This window comes from Amblyomma mixtum, chromosome 1 (assembly GCF_055824585.1).
Source record: "Amblyomma mixtum isolate Tamu chromosome 1, ASM5582458v1, whole genome shotgun sequence".
In the NCBI taxonomy this organism is placed as follows: Eukaryota; Metazoa; Arthropoda; class Arachnida; order Ixodida; family Ixodidae; genus Amblyomma; species Amblyomma mixtum.
The window spans coordinates 1,963,454-1,988,189 of NC_143012.1; the positions used below are offsets into that span (position 1 = coordinate 1,963,454).

Below are 24,736 nucleotides of genomic sequence, written 5' to 3' on the forward strand. Positions count from 1 at the left end.
AGCAGACTAAATGCAGCTACTTGCCTCATGCTTGTTGACTGACAAGCCCTACTTCAAATTGAGTGCTCAAGGCCTACATTACTGTAGAAGACAAATGAACACAATAACCATCAACAAATTTTATTTTCACGAAGTAGACAATATGTATTATCCATAAGCGAAGATCAGACGACTTGATAAAGCAAGAGGAGCGAGCCATGCACAGCTGGAATCACCAAAGTGCAGTCATATGCAACTGTGTGCACAAACCATGCGCAACCACAAGACAACTGAAGTATGGCTTCAAAATTTAGTTGAGGAGTTTTTCTCGCTTCTTAACATTTTCCGCTATGTGCACAGGTCATGCTGCCCACTAGATCAAGTGAGTCATTTTGCTGAAATCCAGCTGTCAGTACACGCTTACAATGCATGCAACTGATGCTAGCCAGTCAGAATCACATGGTGCACAACCACTGGAACAACTACAGCAGACTCCTTTTGAGGACAATACAAGGCCCTGTCAAATTGCTACACTCCATTTCATACATGGCACTCAACGCTGCCAAGGCTAACGTGCCCGTTCGCGCAGGCCCAAAAAGCAGTTCGCCATTCAACAGGCATTTTGCATTGTGACACACCGCAATTGCCGTGACTGCTGCCTCCTGGACTTCGTTTTACCTCGCACCAAATTTATGTCCTGCAGCATCAAGACTTCAAGAAGCAAGAAATGCATGTGGCGGCATGATACGCGGCTGGTAGGGAGAATCGCTCATACTCAATCCACACCTAAAAAGTTTTATACCACTCTTTGTTTTCGTCCAAACTCTCACCGGTGTTTTGAGAAGAACAAATGATATGTGGCAGAGAAATATGGTTTTGCGGATGCTCCACCTACACTCCCTCCACAGCGTTGTCTGCTATGTATGAAACAGAGTATAGGTGCCCAAAATATCCAATTGTGCAATGGCACATAGCTTTGAATTGTGAACCAGTGTTAATACGAATTTATTTGGGAATGAATTCATAAGACAAACCACTTAGTGCTGAGAGAGAGGTATACTAATGAAAGAGTTTGTGTTAACCAATGTGTGTTACGTTAACCAGGGTTTTTTTTTTTTTTTTTTGCATCGAGCCCATGGAAAAATATGCAAACGTCCCCAAACTGTCTGCCTTATCAAAGGATTCAGGTTAGCAATGTCTACCCTAAAAAGAGTCCACTGCACAAAACTGGCTAGCAATGGTTTTCTTAGCCAACAATGCACTGCAAGTACAGAAAACTGCAAAGAAGGATCATCCAACTACCTATATAACTCAATATGCACCAGCATGTCTCTAGGTATGATGCATAGATCATGACAAATTAATTCCTTACCATGCTCTATCTGAGATCCCTAGTGGGCAGCCCAAGAATAATAACATTAGCCTTGCTATGTGCGAGGCACTTCTTCATCTTAAATCCCAAAATGTTATCCTTTTCTTGGCTGTAAACAAAGGCTGACAAGGAAGAAATGCCCAGCAAACCACAAACTTTTCAGAAACATCTAGCTAGACGTCTCTGAGAGGTTTCTGGTCTGCTGGGTGAATGCTAATGCCTTAAATTTCACTTTCTGCAAACATTATGCAAAACATTCCTGATTCGCAAGTGCCAAATGAAGCTTCCTTAGTAAAAGCATAAGCCTCGAAATCTTGCATCTTAAAACACAAAGTACATTAGTTAGAAGCCTGACAATGCAGACAATAAGGCAGCAAGCAAATAGACATACAGGTGGGGATGGTTTCAATCTCTGCAGAGGCAAAAACAGAGGCTCAAAAGCATTGTGAATATTATGCAATCACATATTACAATGCTGTGATATGAAGCCATGCAAGAATGACAGTGATGTACAAATGAAATAAATATGTGTTTTTTTAAAAAAAAAAGGTAAAATACATATGCACAGGGAGTACTGCAAGAAATATATTTTCAACCACCGCTTTTCAATCTTATACGGAAATAAGTAGCAGGTCATTCCAAATACAACACCTGATGCAAAGTATATATTTGAAAAAAAAACAAAACAAAAGGCATTGCATTTCCCTCCCATCCGAACACTGGGCACACAGTGTGAAAGCAGTGAAAAAACTAGGTTGCAAAGTAAAGTGATGAACGTAGAAGGTAGGAGCACAAAACAAGCCTTCACACAACCACAGGACGTAGCCAGGTAGGTGTCAGGTGAATGCAATTCTCAGTTTTTCTCGTAAACAGAGCAAGTTCAGCTTCTTGTTCATAATATAGTCAACTCTGACCATGACCTGCAGGACTTCGTAAATATCTATATATGTTATGTACGAACTTGTTGTCTAGAACACTAAGCAAAAAAACCTCTCAGAGAAAAAAAAAGCATGAAAGACAAAGACACAGCCAAGAAGCAATGGAATGAATGTGAACTTTCAGTTGGTTTTGCTGAAAAGAACACAAAATATACTACGCACTCATAAAGTGCATTTGTACACAAGTACCAATAAAAGCTAGCTCCGCACAACACCGAGATATTCCTAACTAGCTAGACATAAGGATAATTAAATTAATGTCCTGTCCACTCCCAGCTGTGTCTTTATCTATTGTACTGTTTTTTAACATGCTGTGATAACAACCTGCCCAACTATTGATACTGTTGAAGGAAGAAGTAACGGCAACTCAGGTGGGGTACTTGTCTTGAAACCCAAAAGCAAGTGTGAAGCAGCGAGCGCCTATATTCGACACAGTCTGCCCAAATAATTGCAGACATGCTTGGAGAAATGATTCTTATAAAAATCAAGTCAGTGAGGAAGCACTGCCAGATCAAGCGTTTTCTCTCTTTTTGGGGCACACTGGTCTTTGAGACAAAAAAATGACCAAAAAATCGATCTTCAAGAAACGACATTTGTGGAATCTGCAGCAATTATTTTCCAACTGTACCAACTTTTTCCTTCAGGAAATCAACATTTTGACCGCAATATTAAATTCAGATCATTGTGTGGGCTGAATTTATGTAGGAGCAGACAATTTAATGCCATGAAAATTTTGGACATCTGGCTGTCTTAGTATGTCGACATCTCAACATCTAGGGCAGATAGAGATGGCATAATGTTTGCTTAGGGAAGCTGAAGGCACAGTGTGTGCAATAATCGGAGCAGATTTGTTCAATCGAACTTCAAAAATTTATAATTTCGCAAAGTTTATCGATGCATAATATTCACACCATTGAACATTGATATTCCAAGTGCTGTAAAATTACTAATGAGGGTAAAATGAAAAAATGGTTTTGATTATTGCACTCTTTACTCACCATACTATATAGCCATGGATTAAAAATGATTTTTTATCGAGCAGTTTCTTTTTGCACTAAGGTACCAATGAATGACTAATTAAAATTAAATGTCTTGAGAACCAACTAATTCAGGAGAGAGGTAATTTCATTGTTGAAATCAGGAAAACTGAGCAAGGTGGTACAGTTTCATTACGGTTGGACAAAAAAAAAAGGAAAATAGGTCTACGACCAGTGTCCCCCCTTAAGAAAAAATCATATTCACAAACTTAACGCATCATAAGAGAGAGAGACTTTAATGAATAAAGGAGAGGTGTGCCGGGAACGCATCATAAGAGCTTTCAGTTTCTTTCAGAGCAATGCAAGTAGCTTTAGCTCAGACTTTCCGAGTTACTAATATCCACCTTATGTGCAACCTTCTGTAGCCAGAGTTCGCAAACCAACACACGACAAAAGAATAATTATTTATGGACATGAAAACATTGCACTTCTGTTGTTAATGCTCTTTCATGGCATCCATTTCATTGATGAGAAAAGCAGCGCCACGAGCATTTCTTGTAGCTGTTGACCGGCCGCCACCCAGATATATTAGTACATACACCAGCGACAACACAAAAAACAAATCCAGTCAGAATGACATGGTTCTATTACTCATCGTTACAGTAAAACCTCGAGAAATTACACCAGCAAGCTTTCATAATAAGCTGAAGAGTTACACACAATTCACAACCTTGCACACGCCTTCAACTTCAATGGAAGCACAGGTACAGCAACCCTCAACATTCAATGACAGCATTCAAACTGCTGCTCTATGGCAAAGCCAGCGTGAAAAAATCTGCTCTGTCTGGCACGTACAAAATATATTCCAAAAACTATCCACTTTTTCGCATGGCAACCACTCTTCATACAAAAGACGAAGCAGAATATATCAAGGTCATAAAATATTGAAGTGATAAGACAGAGTTGAAACCGCACTCAAATAAAGCTTTTGACTTCAGATACAAAAAAAAATATTGAATGCACATAATCACATTTAAAATGTCAATCATTAACATCTGCATAGACTGGAGTCTGGACAGGAGCCTAGACTGCTGACTACAAGCCTCAGTGGACATTCAGCCCCACCATCATTTGTACCTTCCTTCCCTCACCTGTCAAGAATCTGCACCAATGACAAAACATACCATGAAAAGAGAGAAAGGTTTTGAAAGGCAAATGGCAGTGAAGAACGCTTGGTGGGTTGCGCGTGCCGCAAACCAAAGGATGGTTGACGACAACTTCAACACTGAACAGCGATGCAAGCTCCCCTTCCCAGGCACACCGAGGACAAACTGAAGTGGGCCTCTATCAGTAGATTACCTTGTTCTAATGACAGAAAGGCTGTCAGGGTCCCAATCCAACCCAAGTCTCACTGACGGCAGCACTGACATAGAAGGACAGTGGCGCATTGCTTGACTGCTGCACCACTGCCCCGGGAGTGGTGTATGAGCATTTCTAGGGATCTGTGAACGCAAAGGAGAGAATGACCGAAATGAACGTAAACTCATTGTCGTTATCCGAACAACTGCCACCCGTGATGGATCTGAACACCGAAACCAAAGTGAAAACCGAACTGCTAGCGTACCTAATTCGATTTTGGCCTAACAACACAAATTGACCATCATTTTTCCACTTGTGGATCTCTGAGGCTAGGACACACCACCATACACTTCCAAATGGTGACCAGGAAGTTCTTTCTGTCGCTGATGTCACATGAGTGGTGGGGAAAAAGGTGTTCAAATTCCAAATACAACTTTCTCAACAAAAATTAGCCTTTTGCTACGGCAAAAAAAACATGAACGCATCCAGAAAGAGCCAAACAAGCAATAGTCACTATGGGTAAAAACTGTGTGCAGTAGTCCTCAATGTCCCTCTCATGCTAGGTCGGACTGCTTGGACACACTCAAATCTCAAATTTAAAATCTGAAGTCCATACTTGTTGCTGAAGCTCATTTATAATTTGCAGTTTGTTATCAAGCAAAAAAAAAACAACTTCTTTCTTTTCCAAATGTTGCTGAAAACCATCGCATAACTATGTCACAACCCAGCAAATCGTTTTGCTACTCCTTGCAAGCCTGCACTGCAAAACGAGATGTGACCTTGAATCACGGCACACACTATGTACATTCGTAAGAAATGTCACACTGAGACCATGCGGCGCCCCTTATCACCACATAATAAAAAAAAAGAGATAATAGCACGGCTCGTCATTGTGTACTGTACATGAGATTAGAAAATTTACATTTATACAACAATGCGCTAAGCCTCATGTTAATATGAGAGAGATAACTAGTAAGTGCTGTAAGCTAACACCAGACGTTTACAGCCTGCATGCTCTGAAAGCCAAATACGTTCTCACATAATGTAACATGATGCTATTTGCCTGCAGCCCTGTGCACAAATCACCTGTGCTAACCATCACACAGTGGCCTCCTTACATCACTAGCAGCAGACAAGGAGACACATACGCTAAGCAATAGAGTGCTACAGACGATAAGCTAAGCAGACAAAGTAGAAGATGAGAAAAGATGAAACTGAAATGTGCGCAAGTCACAATCATATGCAGTGTAATGCCCTCAGTTGACAGCCAAACATTGTCACTTCACATGGTGGAAACGAACAAACAAAAGAGAATATGTTCTTGCACACCAGTCTAAAAGGAATGAGATTAAATTAAAAATTTCCTTCGACTAAGTTTTGCATGAAGCTGATTCAATGAAAATCCCATATTTGGAATTCTTCATTACATCAGACAGTTTCGGTACTCTGTCCCTGACCATTCAGCCCAAACCTTAATAGTGATTTAATGCTAAACAATGCAAAACAAGGGGGACAATGTTTTGAAACTCCATTTAAGCTGCCCAGGCCATAATGACAGCTGCATACTACAACACAAAGCTAATGTTTACAAACACTGAGCCTTCTCGCAATTTAACTTGGAACAAGCAAGTATGTCTGTGGCCCTGGCTGTATAAAGGTCAGGGAATCAGATGTAGAGCAGCCTTCGACAGAGACCTGGACTTCTCATAAGGCCAATTATAATCACAGACCTCCCTGCCAACACGATCGCCTTGACAACTTCTGTTTAGCTCCACATGATAAGAAGTAAAAAGCACAGGGCAAGTTGAGCAAAAAAGTGCACAGCAAAGTGCAAAAACAGGAACAGAGCAACAAGGTGAACAGCATTAGCAAGCAATAAGGCACATGATAAAGATGAATATAGAAAATAATGCCTCAGGGACACAGCCACTTTTATATAGGAAAGACAGACTATCCGAGCCCCCTCTCAGAAAAAGAAATACACACCACATGTAAGACACATACCCGGATGTGACTTCATCTGTACGTCGAAAAATCTGAGCTGCTCGTGTTGATCTTTTGAACAGAATGGCAGAGCATTGGTAGTGGGATTTGCCACATATTTACTTATATAATGGATGCACTTCTTTCTTGCAGAACAATTTATGAAAATTTGGGGGTGCATTCATTATGCGAGGTATACTAGTATTTCAGCAGGAATTTTAATCCTGACAACAGGCACAGGAGTGCATCCATTATGTGTTTAATAATGATATGCCCACACATGCACACCGGTGTCACTAACAATATCTGTTATCTGCAAAGGGTGTCAGCAAGAATATGAAACCTTTGACAAAATTGTTAATCCAATGTTTCGCTACATATATTTCCAAAGCTGTTGCAGCAAAAACAGCAATAAAGAAGACAAGTTCCCAGCTGCATATTTAGACATTCTGTTCATAAAAATCAAGTGCAGACTGCAAACATAAAAAAAAAAAAAATGCAACATCCACGCAGCACCTGGTGCCTCGGATAACCGAGTTACAGAATAAAAAAACTGCAGTATTTACATGATTGTAAGTCGACATATTTTATCTGAAAATCTGAAGTGGGGGGTTGACTTAATATCAAGTCCAAAGAATGCCACCATAAATAAAGCCAATACAAACAAGATATCACGGATGCTATAGTGCGGTTGCAATTTTATTGTTGCTCTACACCTGTACCCAGAAGCATTCGGCGATTCTGTGCGCTTGTTTGGACAGACTTTTATTTTGTTCGTTTATTTATTTATTTTTGCTTTTAGCTGCACACTAGGCGATCATGTAGGTATCGATAGTTGATAGAAGGGCTACTGTTTCAACTGCCACTTGAAATGGCAGCACGTGCGGGGGGGGGGAGTGTCAGCAGCTGAGCAGCAGGTGCCGCTCACGCATAGTTTCTCTCTGGTTCTGTTGGACGCATCTGGCTTCACTGATGGGTGCCACGTTTCACCAGTTTTTCATGCACTGCTTCATCAATCGTTGTCTGTGCTCAGGGGCTGGTAAACGTTTGGCTGTCATTCATTACGTCGAAGAAACTAACAACTGCGTGCCGGAGCAGTGCGGCGGCTGGGGTGAGGCAAAATTTTCCGCCGTTCCATGTGATGTCGTGCTGCGGCTGTTTGCGAAATGCAAGATTTCACCAGATGATGCTAGAACGACATGCTGTGGGATGACGACGGCACCACTAGTGAGGACGATGGTGCAAATCTGGACGAGTAGTCCAGCGATATGGGGGGAGGGAGGGGTTGATTCACAATCATGTAAATATGGTAAATCCTCGCATCTTCCATGACTGGTGCTTTAAAACAAGCAAAATAAAGTATGTTTTCTACACAAAGAATCTCTAAACTGAGTAGCTACAAACTCCAGTTTCTACATCTATGCAGTGTCATTTCTTCTAAAAATTATGACTTGGAAAAAGTGAGATGTCATCCAGAAAGGAACACTGTGGCTGTGGATGGAACAGTAAAAAAAAAACACAAGAAGCATGCTATTTACACAATAGGGTGCAATGCACGAAGGCCCTTGAAGAACCACCAGCGACACACAATAAAAGCATGCAGCGAGACAGAAAAAGCACAGCTGCTTGCAAGAATCGCTTAAAAAAGCAACTGGCATGTGCAAATTTCCCCAGTTGCCAGCAAGACTAGAAGGAGTTTGCTCTGCTACGGTCGATAGTGCAATAGTGGTAGTTACCAGTAAACGGTACAGTAACCAGCATCATCTCTACCAAGAAACCAGCGGACGCAACGAGTTGAAGGATGCAAGCAACCCTGCACAGCAACTGCACACGTTACGGGGAAGGTTACATTGGCGGTCGTCACTTGTCTCATCTGTGACGGGGGCTCAAGATGACCACATCCTTGCAGACCTTCCTCGTCATCTCCGTCTGCAGTCAGTCAGAAAAACAAGAGCGCTCCTTGAAAGAAGGGAAAGTGGTGAGGCACTTGGCTAACAGAACTGCGTCCCCACCTTGACTGCCCACACAGGTGTCCAGATGCACCTTTCAGATGTACAACCCCCATCAAAAGTATACAGCCCAAGGGGTTTGGTTCTAAGGAGCTTAGCTGGGCTCCCTAGCACATCTAGCAGTCCGAAGTGTGGCAGAATGGAGGACGCGATGCCGTTCCTCTTTCGAGAGGTTACGGTCGCTGAGGATGCATAACGAGGCATGCAGCAGGCCTCACAAGCAAACCCCTTGGGCCGTATACTTTTGACGGGGGTGCACATAGCAAACTCACAGCCTTTCTCAGAAAGTGCAATGCTTCTTCTGTTCATTCACAGTAAACACTGTTTCTCAAAGCAGCGACCCTGGCTGCATATCAGCTAGATACACAACAAAAAAAAAACACTTAAGGGGTCATGGCAGGCTCTATGAAGACAATGGCCGTGTGCTCAATCCCAAACTAAAGCGCAACGGGCCACAAAACATATTAGGGTGGAATGCGGCCAGAAAATGCCAACAGTATATTTGCAGACAGAGCTGCTGTTTCGAAACAGTGCCAGCAGCCCTACCAAACAGGCATCAGGGCAGAAACACACAACTTACCAAGGGCTCTAGTTCCTTTTGGCTTACTAAGTCGAATTCGGTAATGAAGTAATAGAAGTGCTTGTAACACGTGTTGACATGGGCTTCCTGCAAAGAAAGATGCCAGCAGAAACAAAACAATGCTGTTACCTCTAAACACTCCAGTTTTGAAACAGAAAGTGAATGCCTATTCATATTAGTTGTAGTTATAAGGCGTGCTTGCAAGAATGCATACTGGAAAGAGTGCCGCATGGTGATGACAAATACAGTCGCCGACCGATTTTTCAGACTTGGTGAATCCCGAAAAATGACCCGAATAATTGAACAGTCCGAAAAATCCATGAACTTAAAAAAAATTGACTTTTCTGCGAAAAAACGGCTTTCAAAATCGTGAAAATTGTCACTTCCCATGTTCCACCTACTAGTGGTAATATTAGACTCTATCTGAGTCATAGCCGTGCTTTCTTCATGTTCACACCCTATCACATCGTGACACCAGATAGTGCGACGCGGCCGCGGTCATGCCGCGAATGAATGCATTTGTTGCGCGAAGCAAGAACAGTCAGTTTGCATGGGGCAATGACGTTCGCGAAGACCGAGAGGTAACCCATGGGTTACCCACGGGAAGACACGAGTGGAAGTGAGCGCCTCCGAATGCAGTCCCCCTCGCCCCCTCTACCGCGTTTGCTGCCCCGCACCGCGGGGTGCGTCGTCCAAGCCACGGTGGACGCTGGAGCTGTCCCGCTGTACCGTTTTCAATGCGATCGCGTGCCCTTTGTAGGCCATCTCGATGACAATGGAGACCATCTCATTATCTCGAATGGCAACAATGGAGAACAAATAGCCAAGCCTATCCAAGCCAGTCTGATTGCACCCGCCGAGCTAATTCAGTTTAAATCCAAGATGGCGCCTTTCACGGTGGTGGCAACGGGTTGGTGGTGACAGCGATGCCCGCTCGCATCTATATTAGGCCAAAATAATAAACTTCCGGTTGAAAAATGATCACCACAATATTGTTGGCATCTATTTTAGCCCGAAAATTCGAACTTTTAGACTCCACAAAGTCAGAAATATCGGTCGTGAAAATGTACACGTTTCTATGAGGTGCGCGACGGTTCCTCAGCAAAGTCCCAAATATCGCGCTCGCCCAAATTATTGGAGTCCGAAATATCGGTCGGCTACTGTATATCTGATCCACACCGGGCAGGAGTTGCTGGCACAGCTCTCTGCACGAGGACATTATGGCTATCACAGACATGGCTGCCAAGCAGACATAAGCCCTGCAAGGGGCAGAATCAAGTTTCCCGTCACGTGCTGCATGTTCTCAAACGGCAGAGGTGAGCAAGAACGTACCGCTCCGATGGCGACAAGCCGGTCAAAGTGGTGGATATACACGTGCACAAAGACCCGAAAGAGCCGGGCCAAGATCTTTTTGCAGGTTGGCACAAAGGTCTTTGGAAACCGAACATCTGTTAAAAAAAAAACAAGAAGAAATCATGTGGCATTTAGACACTGGTGAGAGAGACTGCTCTGTAGGCTACATGCAAAGCAATTTAGTTCCAGACCAAGGACCCATTGGTTCACAGTGCAATTGCACCACTGTTGTGCCTGGCTCACCAAATCAGAGCTTTCAGGTGGATTCGAAAGAAATCTGTGACACACCTTCACTATTTACAAACTGCACATAGAACTGTGCAGTGGCCAGTAAAGCAGGCAGGACTTAACAGGGCTAAAAGATGGCCATAGCACAACACGCCAGAACTACAACTGCCAACAAATGAGGTAAACTGAAATAAGACAAAGTGATAGCAGAACTGCCAACAAAACCCCTGCAGCTGTTCTCCGAGTTCTTTGCAGTCTGTACCAAATGCAAGGCAGAATTTCTTTAGTGCTCAAGTAAAACTTGTTGCTGGGCAAGTTGGTGCACAGTTTCTGAAAAAAGTTAGCGCAACACACGAGCAAGAAAGACGAGAAATCATGAGAAAGACAGGACGACACGCTAGTGACAACTGAATTCTTTATTGAAAGACAGACAGAATATATACAGTCATCGTCACACCACCTAGCAGCTGCAGTATACGTCAGAAGTCGGTAAAAGACGATAAAACAATAAAAGAAACACTTAGACATGAGGTGAGTGATGAGAGCTGATGATTCTTTAAAAGTAAAAAGGAGAACAACGAAAAGATGTGACGCTGTGTATAAGCCCAAAATAACATGTTTGAATGGAATCTGACAGGACGAAAGTCATATGAAGAAACCAGAAAGCAGAACACACCTTTTTTCTGCTGTGGTCACTGGTGTTGAGTCCTTGAATTCAGTTCTAATATGTTAAAAGGTGTGTTCTGTTTTCTGGCTTTTTCATATCACTTTCGTCCTTTCAGATTCCATTCAAACATGTTATGTTGGGCTTATACACAGCGTCACATCTTTTCATTGTTTTTCTTTTTGCTTTTAAAGAATCACCAACTCTCTTATCGCTTTTAACTCAACTCGTGTCAAAGGGTTCCTTTTATCGTTTTATCATCTTTTACCGACTTCTGACGTTTACTGCAGCTGATAGGTGGCGTGATGATGACCGTATATATTCTGTGTGTCTTTCAATAAAGAATTCAGTTGTCAGTAGCGCGTTGTCCTGTCTTTTTTTCTCGTGATTGTTTTTGTGTTGCGCTAACTTTTTTCAGAAAAATTCTTTCGTGCGGTGCACTTTGAGGCACTCACCCACAGTGACAGGGAAGATCTCCTCGTTGTTTATCTGCGCCTCCACCCAGTCCATGAGGTGCGAAATGTACTGTGGTGCCGGCAGCGGGGTCGGCTTCTTGTACTTGTGACCATCGCACCAAAGGTACTCGAACCTGCACAGCCAGGCCGTTGCACCAATTGTAGAAAGCTTTTCCTCATCATGCCCGTCAACAGCTAAGGGGATGAGTTTCTAGACACTCAAGGCATCTGTACATGCCCGGGTCCACTTAACAGAGAAACTCTTAGAACTAACAAAGAAAATAAATCCAGGACTGTTTCAGATCGGTTTTTGCATTATAAAATATCATCTGTTGGGCAAGAGGTCCTCAGAATGCAAACACATGCAAAGCTATAGCAACACAACTGTGAACAGAAAATGCTTGCAACTGCTGGCTTGCACTTATTAGCTAAGCCGGCACTCGGAAAGACTGAAACCAATTATTAGACCACACATGGCAGTTCTCAAAGCAAAGCTCAAAACTTCGCTGAACAAAAAAATGTAAGCAAGTTCGTTCTGAATTTAAAACTCCTGGGTGGTTCCACATAAAATCGAACAAAGGGTGGGTGGTCGACCTCTTAAATTTACTTGATACTGGACAGAAGCCATCTACAATTGGTTTTTTCCAAAAAATTTTTTTTGAAGCAAGCGAAATTATTAATGACAGAGAAGTTGAGTTCTTTGCTTGAGTGCTTCGCTGTTTTGGCCAACTTTGGTGAAAAATTACATAATACAGATTGAAGGTAGGTACCTGAAAATTGTATGAGTAAATACATGGATGTTTTTATTTGTGCTCCATCATTTTTCTCTATCTGCAAGCTACAGATGATTTAATAAAATTTGTCACAAAGAATGTTTTTCCATCTAATTTGCAGGTCGTTGATATCAAAAACGGCTTGTAGCAGAGTGGCAGTAATTGTGCGTTTATCATCTATGCAAACAGACCTACCAAACTGCTGAAGCTCATATTTTTATGTCTTTTCAACAAAGGGAGATGGCGTGCTAACTTCAAGAAAACACAGAACAATGAAAATTTCTGACGACAAGAAAGAAAAACAATTTTTTATATTTTTTAAACTTTGTCCACATGTTCTTCCTTATATCAAATTATGGAACCATTAAAAACATGTTGCATAATTTGGTTTGTGTAGTAGTACAAACCCTTTCAATGAGACCCTTGTGCAAGATTGAGCCCACCATGCAGGTATGAAGAGCCTGTGTCATTTGTGAATCAGTTTTGGCAGGATATTGTGTGTAGTCCGTTATGCCTTGATGCGTAAGATTACCTATGAGAGCCACTGTTGTGAAGGATGCAGGATTATTTTTCACTGCCTGGGGTTCCTTGATGCGCTGCGGCATATCGCACAGCACATGGACGTTTTTGGCATTTTGCCTCCACTAAAATGCAGTCAGGATTTGATGCAGCATATTTCAAATGATTTCAAATTTTTAGTGAAATGAATAAACTGAAAAGGTCATGGGGAACTGCTTCATTCAAAAAAAATTTTACTGTTTCTGGACTGCAATCGTTTGTTCGACTGATTTGACAATGCACAATGTCTTCACTCCTAGTTTTTTCCATGCAGACCCAGCTGTGCATGCCAGGTAGAATTTGGAGGATGCTTCTGTTGGTGACTTGGATAGCTGCCACGACTGAATGCCACGGAAGGCGTGCGCTGTCATCCACTCTTCCTTTTTCAACTCGTGGAAGGCAACAGCCTCTTTTACTTCCAGATGTATCAGACGCACACCTTTCAGTTTCTTTGATAAAGAACTTACAAAGTTTCTGGCTGCCCAAATTGCACTTTCAGGGTTTGTTCTCAGGTTATGGAGCATTGCTTGGTGCTTGAAGGGTCCTCAAACACCGTTGCACGCGTTCTTCTCATGTCCGGTTGCTGAAAATATCCATTGGGTATTGGGATAATCGCTATTTCCAAACTCAAAATGCTGGTATCTATTTTTGAAATGACTGGCGGCTCCATCACTGACATATCTCACCTTGGAGTACACAGGCAGGTTGTCGTCCACCCGTTCTCTCACTTTCTTTGGAGCCAAGCAGGCGTGAGCTGAGTCGTGGTAGTCACACTAACAATCACGAAACTGTTTGCATATTTTCTTGTTCTGACCACACATGTAAATATTGACACTTACTTCTTTTGCCAGTGGTATGCCTGAACCTCACCAGGAACACGACAATCCAGTTTTCGGCAAAATCGAAGTGGAATACAATGCTCCCCCGCTGTGTGCATTGCTTTTTCTCGTGGATTGCTTTACCTTGACTCTTCCTAATGCGGTTGTGCATGACCCATCTTGCCACTGACACCCGAAGATGACTAAGAAGTGTCTGCATCCAACGATTTTTCACAAGTTTGCCCGACTCCCATGTCGCTAAAAATATTTCTTCTGCGATATGAAGTTCCTCCACTGTCAGAGATCTACCTTTTAGACACTGACTGCATTCGCCTAAAAGACACTGCGTTGATGACAGAGTGCCAATGAATCCTGGGTGAACGTCACGTCATCAACATCTATTCTGTGGCCAGTGCCATTCTCAAGAGCGGCGAGACAAAGTTTACAGTTGGCACAAATGACACATGCACAGACATCATGCTGGGGTTGACATTTTACCCAGCCACAAGGTGTAAAATTCTGCTAGGCCAATTCCAGAATCAGGATGCTCATCTTTGTATATGAGGAATGCCCCTCTAATTGCTCTTGTCATGAAACGCATTGTTACGAATGTTTTTTCTCCACCTATCATAGCCAAGAGGGCATCTTTTTCGTCAGGACTTTGTCTGGAACACCTCAACTCATCCTTCGTGCAGTGCTCGCATGCCACAGATGTGCACTCGGGGCTCACCTGGTGAAAGGATCCGGTCTGTGTACCACACGCCGCGATTCTCTTTCAAAATCCTGGACTTGTGGATAAGATATATTGATGCTTCAGGAATAAGCTTCTTAATCTCATGGCAGGAGAGTGAGGAGTTGACACCGTTCCTGGGGTGTTGTAGATGCTGCATAAGCTGGCCTAAAGCTTTCGGTCCACTGCACGCACAAGGAGCACCTTTCTTCGGCCGAACTTCCCGATGCCTCACCTTGACTGTGGTCCCAGTGCATCTTGCAGCCAATGTTTTCGATCCCCACTTTCTGCACCTCACTTTGTTTCCTCTTGATGTAAGCAGGCACGTCCAGACTTCTCACTACTGTGCCTGGCGGTTTCAATGGGGACACATGGGTGGTTGCAATGCTCCAGTTGATGAGGCCGATTTCTTCTTCAAGGGGGCACAAAAATGTCATCCCAAAACTGTGCTTTCCATGAAGATATTTCACTGCAGAAGCAGCAAAAGCACAGGCAGCACAAATAGTCAGTCTCACTGACATTCCCAGGTCTTTCGGATATTAGAAGTTGATTCAAAATGTTGATGTCCAGATTGGTAATGCTACAAAAATTTTGCTTCTTCAGAATGAGTTTCTTGTGCTTGGAAAAGTGACCTGCACAAAACACTCGGTCAGAGCTATACTTTGTTGCCATGAGACGCACATGAGCAGCGCACGCAGCAAGAGCAAAATGCAAGTATATGTCTCTCGCTCATCTGCGACAGAACTGATGAACCGAAAACCAACAGGGAGTGCTGTGCCCGAGCTCCCCTCCACCCCAAGTGGATTAGAACGCGTCTGGCCAGCCACTGTGGCGACAGCAGGTCTCTTCTGGGATCAACCAGCACAGCTTGGCTGGTACACCTCTGTCACCTTGACACAAAGACTGCTCCCAAGGTCTGCCGTAATGGGCCCCCCGGAGGGGACCCGAGTGTTTATCACTCCAATCATCGTGCTGGGCCGTATCACAGTGCGGCCATCATCAACCGAAAAGAACGCTGCGCTGACCTTTAAGCATAAGAGGCCTTGTTTCCGGTGGTTCTTCAGCATGCCGAGCACCGCGGAGGAGAGTGACCGCGCATTATCTTCATCTGCCGCGACCATGTCTGGGGACAAAGGACCAATTTTGGCCAGTTTCCTCTACCCTGCGTGCCTGCCCAAGGACGCGAAAACGAACTCTCAAAGCATCGCTTCATAAAACGAGCGTCTGGGAAGCGCGGACGTATGCATAGTAGCTCCTCTCTAATGGCCGCTGGGGAGGCCAAATGATCTCGATATAGATGCCCTCGGTGCCGCCAACACCTTTCCACTACTTCAGATCTTTTCTAAGAGACTGAGATCCAATCCTTCCTTCATTCTATAGACGTAGCAGGCAAAAAGTCAAATATACATCATTTGCCAATCCTTGCTCAAGGGTCTCATTGGGGGTCGTAACTACTAGAGAAACAAACTTATGCAAAACATTTTTATTGACTGTGAAATTTAATATAAAAGCGAATATGTGGACAAAATTTTAAACATACCAAAAATGTTTTTTTTTATTGTTGCCTGAAGTTCTCAATGTTCTGTGTTTTCTTGAAGTTAGCATGATCATCTATCTTTATCGAAAAGACATAAATATCAACTTTAGCAGTTTGCATAGATGATAGCAGTGTGCAAACAACTTCAGTTGTTTGCATAGATGATAATGCATAATTCCTGCCACTCTGCTACAAGCTGTTTTTGATGTAAGAACCTGCAAACTAGATAGAAAAACATTTTTTGGGCGGATTTTGACAAATTTTATAAAAACATCCTTACCTTGCAGACAGACAAAACTAAAAGAACACAAATAAAAACACCCATGTATTTACCCAAACAATTTTCAGATGACTAACTTTAATTTATTTTATGTAATTGAAAACCAACGTTGACCAAAACAGCACAGCACTTAAGCACGGAACTACACTTCTCTGTCATTAATAATTTCTCGCGCCAATTGTGGATTGCTTCTTTCCAGTGATTAGGCAATAATATATAACAATTTCAAATAAATTTAAAAGGCTGACCCCTTTGTTTGATCTTAAGTGGAACCTCGCTCCTAAAGTCAAACGTTTCTTAATCATTCCAGCCTTGGAGACCTCCCAAAAGATTTCAAAATGTGCTGAGGAACCTCGCCCAATCCTCAGTTCTTCTGAGGAACCTCACGTGCCTTTTCTCCTGTCTAACATGCATGCAGATGCAAAGCCCTTAAAAAAATGTGCAAATGCAATTAATAATGACTGAATGTCCCCCCCTCCAAAAAAAGAAAGAATAAGAATAAAGGAAAGGTAAAGGTAAAGATTCAAGCATGCATGGATTCAGGTGCTCAGGAAACCCAAAAAACACTCAAAGAAACTCAAGGGTTCTGCAAAACCCTTGATGTAGAGGCTGATGGAAAAGGAATGTCCACTCACTTTGGGCCCCCGGACATTCTGGGACAGCTCTCCTCTGTGCAGTAATCCGAGATGGTGCCATAGATGAGGTTTATCCGGTTGAAGAAGTCCACCACTGCAAGGGACATCACTGATATGTTCATCCTAAAGCCATGGCTGCGCAATACTCCACACAAGTGGCAAAGGCCTCTGGCAACAGCCGCAAGCGAGGACATCTCCTCCACGTGAAGGCCCCTTAAGAATGCCCTTAACCAGCCCAATTTTATTTGTACATCCATCTGCCACAAAGATTTGCCATGGCTGCTTGACAAGCGTGCAGCCCAAAGCAACCAAATGCACTCTTGAAAATGACACAGCCATAAACTACGGTATAGAGAAAAAGACTGAACTCAACGCAGAAGAGACAGACTTTCCAAGAACAAGAAAAATGTAAAAACAAAAACGTAGAACAGCACAATGACACCCACACAACAGAATGTGGTTTGATAGAGAGTAGCATTCCACATATGTAGCTCAGAAGGCCGTTTCAGGTTTCAGTGCTAAACTGTCAAAACAAACTGAGAAAGTATTCTTGTATTTGGCCAGTAGAGTAATAAGTTCATCGTCTTTTGCAGCAGACTAATATTTACTTTTGCTTATTTGTTAACTCAGTACAACAGAGCTCTTACAGGCACAAGCAGGGTGGGTAAAACTGCAGGGGTCACTGAACCTCCACCTTTAAAGGGACCCTGAAATGATTTCAATGGGCATTTTCTAGGGCAGCAGATCTGTAGAGGTGGTTTTTGTGGGCATTCGAGTCAATTTTGAAAGCTCTGCCTGGACCTAAATATTTAGTCATTTTTAAAAATCGCTGCTTGCAGTAGCTCGCAACTGATTAAGGCGACACCTCATCATCGCGCGTCCCCTTCCTCGATGACGTCAGTGAGCAGACTGGGCAAGCACAGGCCCCTTTTAAGGGCAAGGGAGTAAAGCCCCCTTCAAGGTTATAACGCAATAGTCTTGTTGGGTCCCATCAGTGGCTGCTCTCGCCCCCACAGACACTGTGTCCACATTATGTAAAAGACCACACAATACACATACAAAGCCCTGCCTTAGCCAAGTCATATGAACAAACGTGCCTGCGTGGCATAGGGGTAGCGTGTACGACTCGTGACCCAACTATCAGGAGTGTGATTCCTCACTAATTACACCAATTCTCTTTTCAGCGTAATTCATTTACTTCGTATACTTATATGTCCAATAATGCTCGAGTCATGTCGTAACCATCCAATGTTTTAATAACTTTTCATTCCATGTGTGACATCGCAACACTCTCGACCAATCCGGCCTTTCCACACACATGTGCGACGACGTTAACCACACCAGGTTCTCTACTGAATGGGACCCTTAATTCTACCACGTTATAACACAAATAAGCTAAGGAAAGACCATAACACTCATTGACAGAAGGCAACAAATGAGTTCTATAGCCGGACACAACTTCAGTCTGCAGTGAAGCTCCGCCCACATTCAGGACCGCTGCACAGAATTATTCCACGACAAAAAAGTAGTTCGTAGTTAAAACTTTTCTCGTTACCTAAATGAGAAAGTAATCACAAGAAAAAAATTATAAGCTCTAGAATTTCGACACCTGGCTCATTTAATAAAGTCAAACATTAAAATGCCGATTTTGTTTACTGTTGTGATTGCCTAGCGGAGTAATACAGGATGCCGCGGACCGTGGCCCAGTGTTAGCAACTGCTGTTTTTTTAAGTTGTATCCTACTACAGTCGGTTGCTCTGCAGGGAAAACAAGAGCCCAATTCTATCTCTCCGAGCAAAATATGGTGCGAGAGAACTGGGGCAATGGCGGTGGGCATATAGGGTTAATCAAGAATACAGGGGAAACAAGACCAAGGTAAAATGAAGTGTTACCATGCACGGCCAGCCAGTCATTCATGTCCTCCCTGGGTGGCAACTTGACAGCGTCGCGGAGGTTGATACCGGAGTTGAGTGACGCCTGCGCCTGCTTGTGCAGTGAGTAGCGCATCGTACCCGGCTCAAACTTCTTCTTTGGCCGGAACGTCTGCACCGATGACTGACCATTCGTCAGAAGAGAGGTAGGTTTGGTTTTGGGGAGGGAGGGAAGGATCAGCATGCTCGTTACATGCATACTCAACGAGGTTACGGCTGAAGCAACCACAACCTTACAGACACAGAAAGAGGCATGCTCCAAACAATTCCTAGCGATGCGGGAATGATTTCTACGATTCCTAGGGATTTCTCACCAATACTATTCACCGCCTCTTTGCAGGAGGGGGTCTGAGGCCTGGACTGGGAACAGTTGAGGATAAGAGTTAATGGAGAATACCTAGTAATTTGCGATTCACTGATGATACTGCCTTGCTAAGTCACTCGGGACATGAACTGCAAAGCATGATCAATGAGTTGGACAGGCAGAGCAGAGCAGTGGGACTAAAAATTAACATGCAGAAAACCAAAGTAATGTTCAACAGCCTAGCAAGGGAACAGCGTTCTCAATTGGTAGCGAGGGTAGTAAGGAAATACGTCTACTTAAGGCAGGTAGCGACCGCTGATCCAGATCACGACAGGCAAATAACTAGAAGAATGAGAATGGGGTGGAGCGCATACGGCAGGTTCTCTCAGATCTTGAATGGCACTTTACCAATATCCCTCAAGAGAAAAGTATACAAGAGCTGTATTTTACTGGTACTCACCCACGGGACAGACACGTAGAGGCTAACAAAACTGGTTCAGCTTAAGTTAAGGACAATGCAGCGAGGTATGAAAGGAAAAATTATAGGTGTAACGTTAAGAGATCGGAAGCCGGCAGAGTGGGTGAGAGAACAAACGCGGGTTAATGACATCCTAGTTGAAATCAAGAGGAAGAAGTGGGCTTGGGCGGGGCATGTAATGCGAAGGCAAGATAACCGTTGGCCCTTAAGGGTAACAGAGTACATTCCAAGAGAAGGCACACGCAGCAAGGGGCGGCAAAAAGTTAGGTGGGCGGGTGAGATTAAGAAGTTTGTGGGATACGGTGGCCACAGCTGGCAAAAGACAGGCTTAATTGCTGAGACATGGGAGAGGCCTTTGCCCTGCAGTTGTTGTAGTCAGGCTGATGATGACGATGACTTTTTTTTAATGGTGAGATCATTTTCTTGCACAAGCAATGTTCTAAACTCTATAATTTTTGCATTAATTAATTGTCAATTGAACGCTAAAGCTTTTTTAAAATAAAGGCAAGAAAAATTATAAGTGACTTTTTACTGCAATGGAATACCACATTACATAACTAAAAGAGAATGGTAATTCATCCGTAGAAATCAATATTCGCAAAAAAACAGAAACCAAAACTGCATTGCGAAACAAAGACGAAAAAAGTCCGCCAAATTTTCAAAAGCCAAAAAGTCTAACCACCATCTATAAGCTGCGCTGTTATCTCCTCAAACCTAACAGATGGTGCAGTCTACTTCACTAAGTTTATCGCCAAGCCCAAAGTGAAGACATTATGAAGCAGCTATTAAATCCGTAGATTTATAATGACCACTACCTATGAAAAGCAAATTCCCTGTGTAAGCAACGCATGGCAACTGTGGTTAAGTATGAGCCCCCAAGAGTATAAATAATGTTTTTTTGTTAATCATTTTAATTATGAAGAGCACTGCCACAAAATTAAACAGCAAAGCTTGTAATAGCACAAATAACATGTGGTGTCCCCTTCAGTAACCTCATTTGACAGTTGCAAGAAAGATGGAGTGAATGCAGCTCAAGATGGCTGCCACTGGCACAACGTACACCATGGAGGAAGGAAAAAATCAGGAGAGGCGGTTACATCAAATTTTTTGAAGTCGGACGTGAAGGCTACTCCCTTCTACCACCACCACTGCCTACCACCACCACCACCACTGCCAAGTGGTGAATGAGAATGCTCCAGCTGTACAAACTCATTCTTTAGTGAACTGCACTACAATTGCCCGACTTGCTTCTAATGCCACAAATTTACTAATAATGAATTTAGGCACCACATCTTTCTTTTAATCGGGATTAATCAAGGTACACTTCTGTAAACTGTAAGCTATGAATTAGTCACTACGAAGACAATGCAAAAGCTACACATGAGGCAAGGAGCTTTGAGAGAATGGAGATTAATTTAGCACTGTAACTATCCGATAGTGAATTCAGTCTTATACAAAACATTATTATAGGATATTCGTGAAACAGGTACCGGAAATAAAACCTCCCATATTAATTCACTGCTCCAAAAGAAATGGATTGGGGTCATATTCATGTGACTATCATCAATATCTATAACTACTTGCCTAGTAAACGCTGCCACACAAGGAGGATACCAGATAGGCGTGTATGATATCCCACAGATTGACGTGTCACATGCGATGTTGATATTCTTCTCTTTATTTTTACTTGTCAGAAACAATCGGCTTGCACGGCAGACAGCGCTAGCACTTAGCCCAAGAGCAACAATATAAGGCTCACAATGGCATATATTCAACTAGTTTCGTCATGTATTATTTCCAGTGACATTTACTGCTAGGCATTATGTGAATTGTCAAACGTTTTTGCAGTTCTCTCGGGCAAAAATTGCTTACTGCTGTGTTGTGATGGATACACATAGAGTGTTAACAGCAAAAAATATAAAAGCCTTACATATACTGTCAGCAACAAATGAAATACAAACGAGAGAACTGAAATATCAACACAGAAGCACAGAAATATTAGCTCCTAGAGAGGAAATAGAAGTGAGGTTGATTAACACTTCTAAAGTACAGTCTTCGTTCCTTCAAACTGAAATTACCCTGCTTATATAGTGTTAAGATTCCGTCAGCTAAGGTCCTCTCATTTAGCCACTCGTATTACAGTTGTCATGTTCACGTTTTATCTATTGCTGATCGTACCTTTCATAATTGATTAACGCAGCAAGAAGAAAATATTCAACTTGATCTTGCATACAGCAGCCCCAAAATGTCCCATTCAAACTGTATTCTGTCTAGCAGCAGTCTTCAAGCAGACTTGTGTGTTAGTACCTGTTAGATCCGAAACATAACTGACGAGAATATTACAATCACTGGGCGGTGCATTCAACTGTAGGGATGGCCTTTTCTTTCTGCTCAGACGTGGCACTTAACGCCATCGTTGCTCTGTCTGAGATGCCGCAAGGCAAATAACATGAAGTGCCAAAGAGCGACGGCGGATGTCGATCCAGCATGACGTGCCTAAGATGGACAAATACTGCCTTCACTGCAGCCAATTCTTTCTTTTGTAGGAAGCAGTCAAGTAAATAGGAACAAACAACAGTCGCCAAGAATGCATGCTGTATGCATGCACATACACACTGCTGCCTAGCAGACGACGTGCGCATGCATCCACACTACGGAGGGTTAACTGCAGCACCGCAAGGCAGTGATTCTGCTCAATGTTGTGGCCAATAGCTACACAGTGGCTTTAACTAAAAGTGCCATTTTATAGAAGGAAATTTAATTAGACACTTTCAACAAATCAGCAGAGCTGAATGGCTTCTGGCACCATGTGCTAAGTGATGTCCATGCGTAACCAAAAATACCCTCAATCAGACCCCAAAATCCCCATTTCAGGTACCTTTTTCCCTGTAACAGCTTGAAAATTCACACTATTTGAAATAAGTGTGCCAACTTTGGTTTTCGAATTTCTGGAAACTCCAAATATAGCCTTTTCATCAAATTTCTCTTCACAGTTCCGGCGAAGAAAAATGTCACTGATGTGCCCTGCAACATCACTGCCTACTAAAGTGGGCTTGCTCCTACTTGTCTAATCTATCGTCACCTGCTTCGATGCCCAAGCACACGTGGTGCACCATCATGGCGTCCATGACGTCACGTGCAATTTATCTGTCCCGGTATGCAGACTCGCGCTGCAGTTCATAAACTTGATCTCGCGCGCGACATTTCCCAGTTCTACCTAGCAGCGGCCTGCGCAGGCAGGAAAAACCCTGCGGTCGAGGACGCGGCGGAAGCAGCATGTGGAAAAAGGATTCCACAGCGCGCGAAGAAGCGAGACGGGCAGCCCGGATGCGAAATGGGCTCCACCGGTGGCCCGCGCGGAAGAAACTATCGCAGCCGTGCCGACGAGACTTCGAAAAGATAACAAGCTTCCTCTCCCACCTCCCTGCACTTCGTCGTACGCCGACGATGGAAGCGACGTTTCTCACGGAACCCCATTCGACCATATGACGCGCGGGCGGACCCTTCCCTCTAGCCGCAAACGCGTTTCTCCAGGTGGGCGGCAGTCAATAAACAACTTCCGAATATAGTTTCTCCCTCCCCTACCCTCTACCTCCTTTTCGTTTCTCACGTACTGGTAAAATTCCTAATCTTCACGCACAAGCTTGCACGGCAAAGCAAGGCATTACCTCGCCACATACTCGTTTTTTTTTTTTTTTTCCCAGCACCTTTCACCCGCACCGTACAGCAGTGGGGATATGACGTTGGGAAAAAACTCACTTCGGCTGGTTTCGCAAGGCGCCAGCGCTCGATTAGGTCACAGGAAAAGATCTGCAACGCCTGGATCTGAACAGCAGGATCGTAACCGAAAAGAAGAGTTGTCGACTGAACAACGGGTACAGAAAGAACCCACCCAACCCAGCTTATGGTTTTGCCAAGTCACTGTCATGGCAGCAGACCATCCAGACACACAGAACTGGTGCGAGAATTCCAAAGACAACAAATTACAGCGATCGCGACAGCCGCTTGCATGACGTCAGAATGAGTAACCAACTACCGAGCCCATGTGAGGGCATTATGAAGGTGGTATGAATACGCGGGCGCTCGCGGCAAGTTTCGGGCATGGGCTAATTCCACGGACTAACGTTTCTTTAAACTCCACGCCTCAGAGGTCCACTCAAAACTTTCAAGCGACAGCTTCTGCGCCACTGTCAACTAGTGAATCTAAATGCACGTGCGGAAAAACGAAATAAATCTGACCGAACGGCACAGTGCGATAGAGTTCATTCACACCTAAACGCGCGACCGACGTCTAGCTTAGCAGTGGGCGTGTGTTGCAACTCGGAGCCGAGATCCTTTCGACCTTGGAGGCTGCACTCTAAGAGCTGGAGTCCGAGACAGTTGGGAAGTTTTTGCGGGGTACATACGAGCGAAGGTCTCCTCCAGAATTTGCGTGAGACGATATAGCAGAAGGTCAACACGAAGCCCGCTAAACGTCTCCGATTCCGGACCGTGGAGATCATCAGCTGCCGCAAGGGCATTTCGCCGCAACTGTTCACAGCATTGCTACCCCCGAACTCGCTGGCTTCGAACGTATGAAGGCACACATCCCTAACGTATTTTCGCACAAGATATCTTTCACAAAGGCGTTGCAAATTAGAAGTAAGTCAATATTTACCTTTCCCTTGTGGAAGAAGTCCACAAAGCTCGCCATCTTGGGTAGACGCTACATAGCATTGCGTGGATATAACAAGGGTAAAAAAAAAATTATTGAAGTTGTATGTGTTACAGCGCCATCTAGTGAAAACTGGTGCAT

General features: G+C 43.5%; 2 protein-coding genes across 4 annotated transcripts in view; both read right to left on the reverse strand.

The window, feature by feature from the left end:
• The window catches only part of LOC149365224 (DNA helicase MCM8-like), a 90,486-nt gene extending 82,003 nt beyond the window's left edge, over nt 1-8,483 (reverse strand). Inside the window, exon 1 of one of the 2 annotated variants that reach the window (XM_089541056.1) lies at nt 8,345-8,483. In XM_089541056.1, the coding sequence (XP_089397182.1) occupies nt 8,345-8,372 (28 nt within the window). In that variant the 5' untranslated portion in view covers nt 8,373-8,483. The remainder of the gene's footprint in view (nt 1-8,344) is intronic. The other variant, XM_089541049.1, reaches the window with a different exon arrangement.
• Mob3 (MOB kinase activator 3) lies at nt 105-24,674 on the reverse strand. Of its 2 annotated transcripts, none has more exons than XM_089541107.1 (7): nt 24,599-24,674; nt 19,121-19,283; nt 17,229-17,322; nt 11,898-12,031; nt 10,530-10,645; nt 9,198-9,284; nt 105-8,537 (listed from the first exon to the last, which is right to left on the reverse strand). In XM_089541107.1, the coding sequence occupies exons 1-7, from the start codon at nt 24,632-24,634 to the stop codon at nt 8,478-8,480; spliced, it is 690 nt and encodes a 229-aa protein (XP_089397233.1). In that variant the 5' UTR covers nt 24,635-24,674; the 3' UTR covers nt 105-8,477. The 2 variants fall into 2 exon arrangements, with proteins under 2 accessions (XP_089397233.1, XP_089397240.1); XM_089541114.1 differs by having other exon boundaries at nt 19,121-19,271; nt 24,599-24,663.
• Nucleotides 24,675-24,736: the final 62 nt, after the last annotated feature.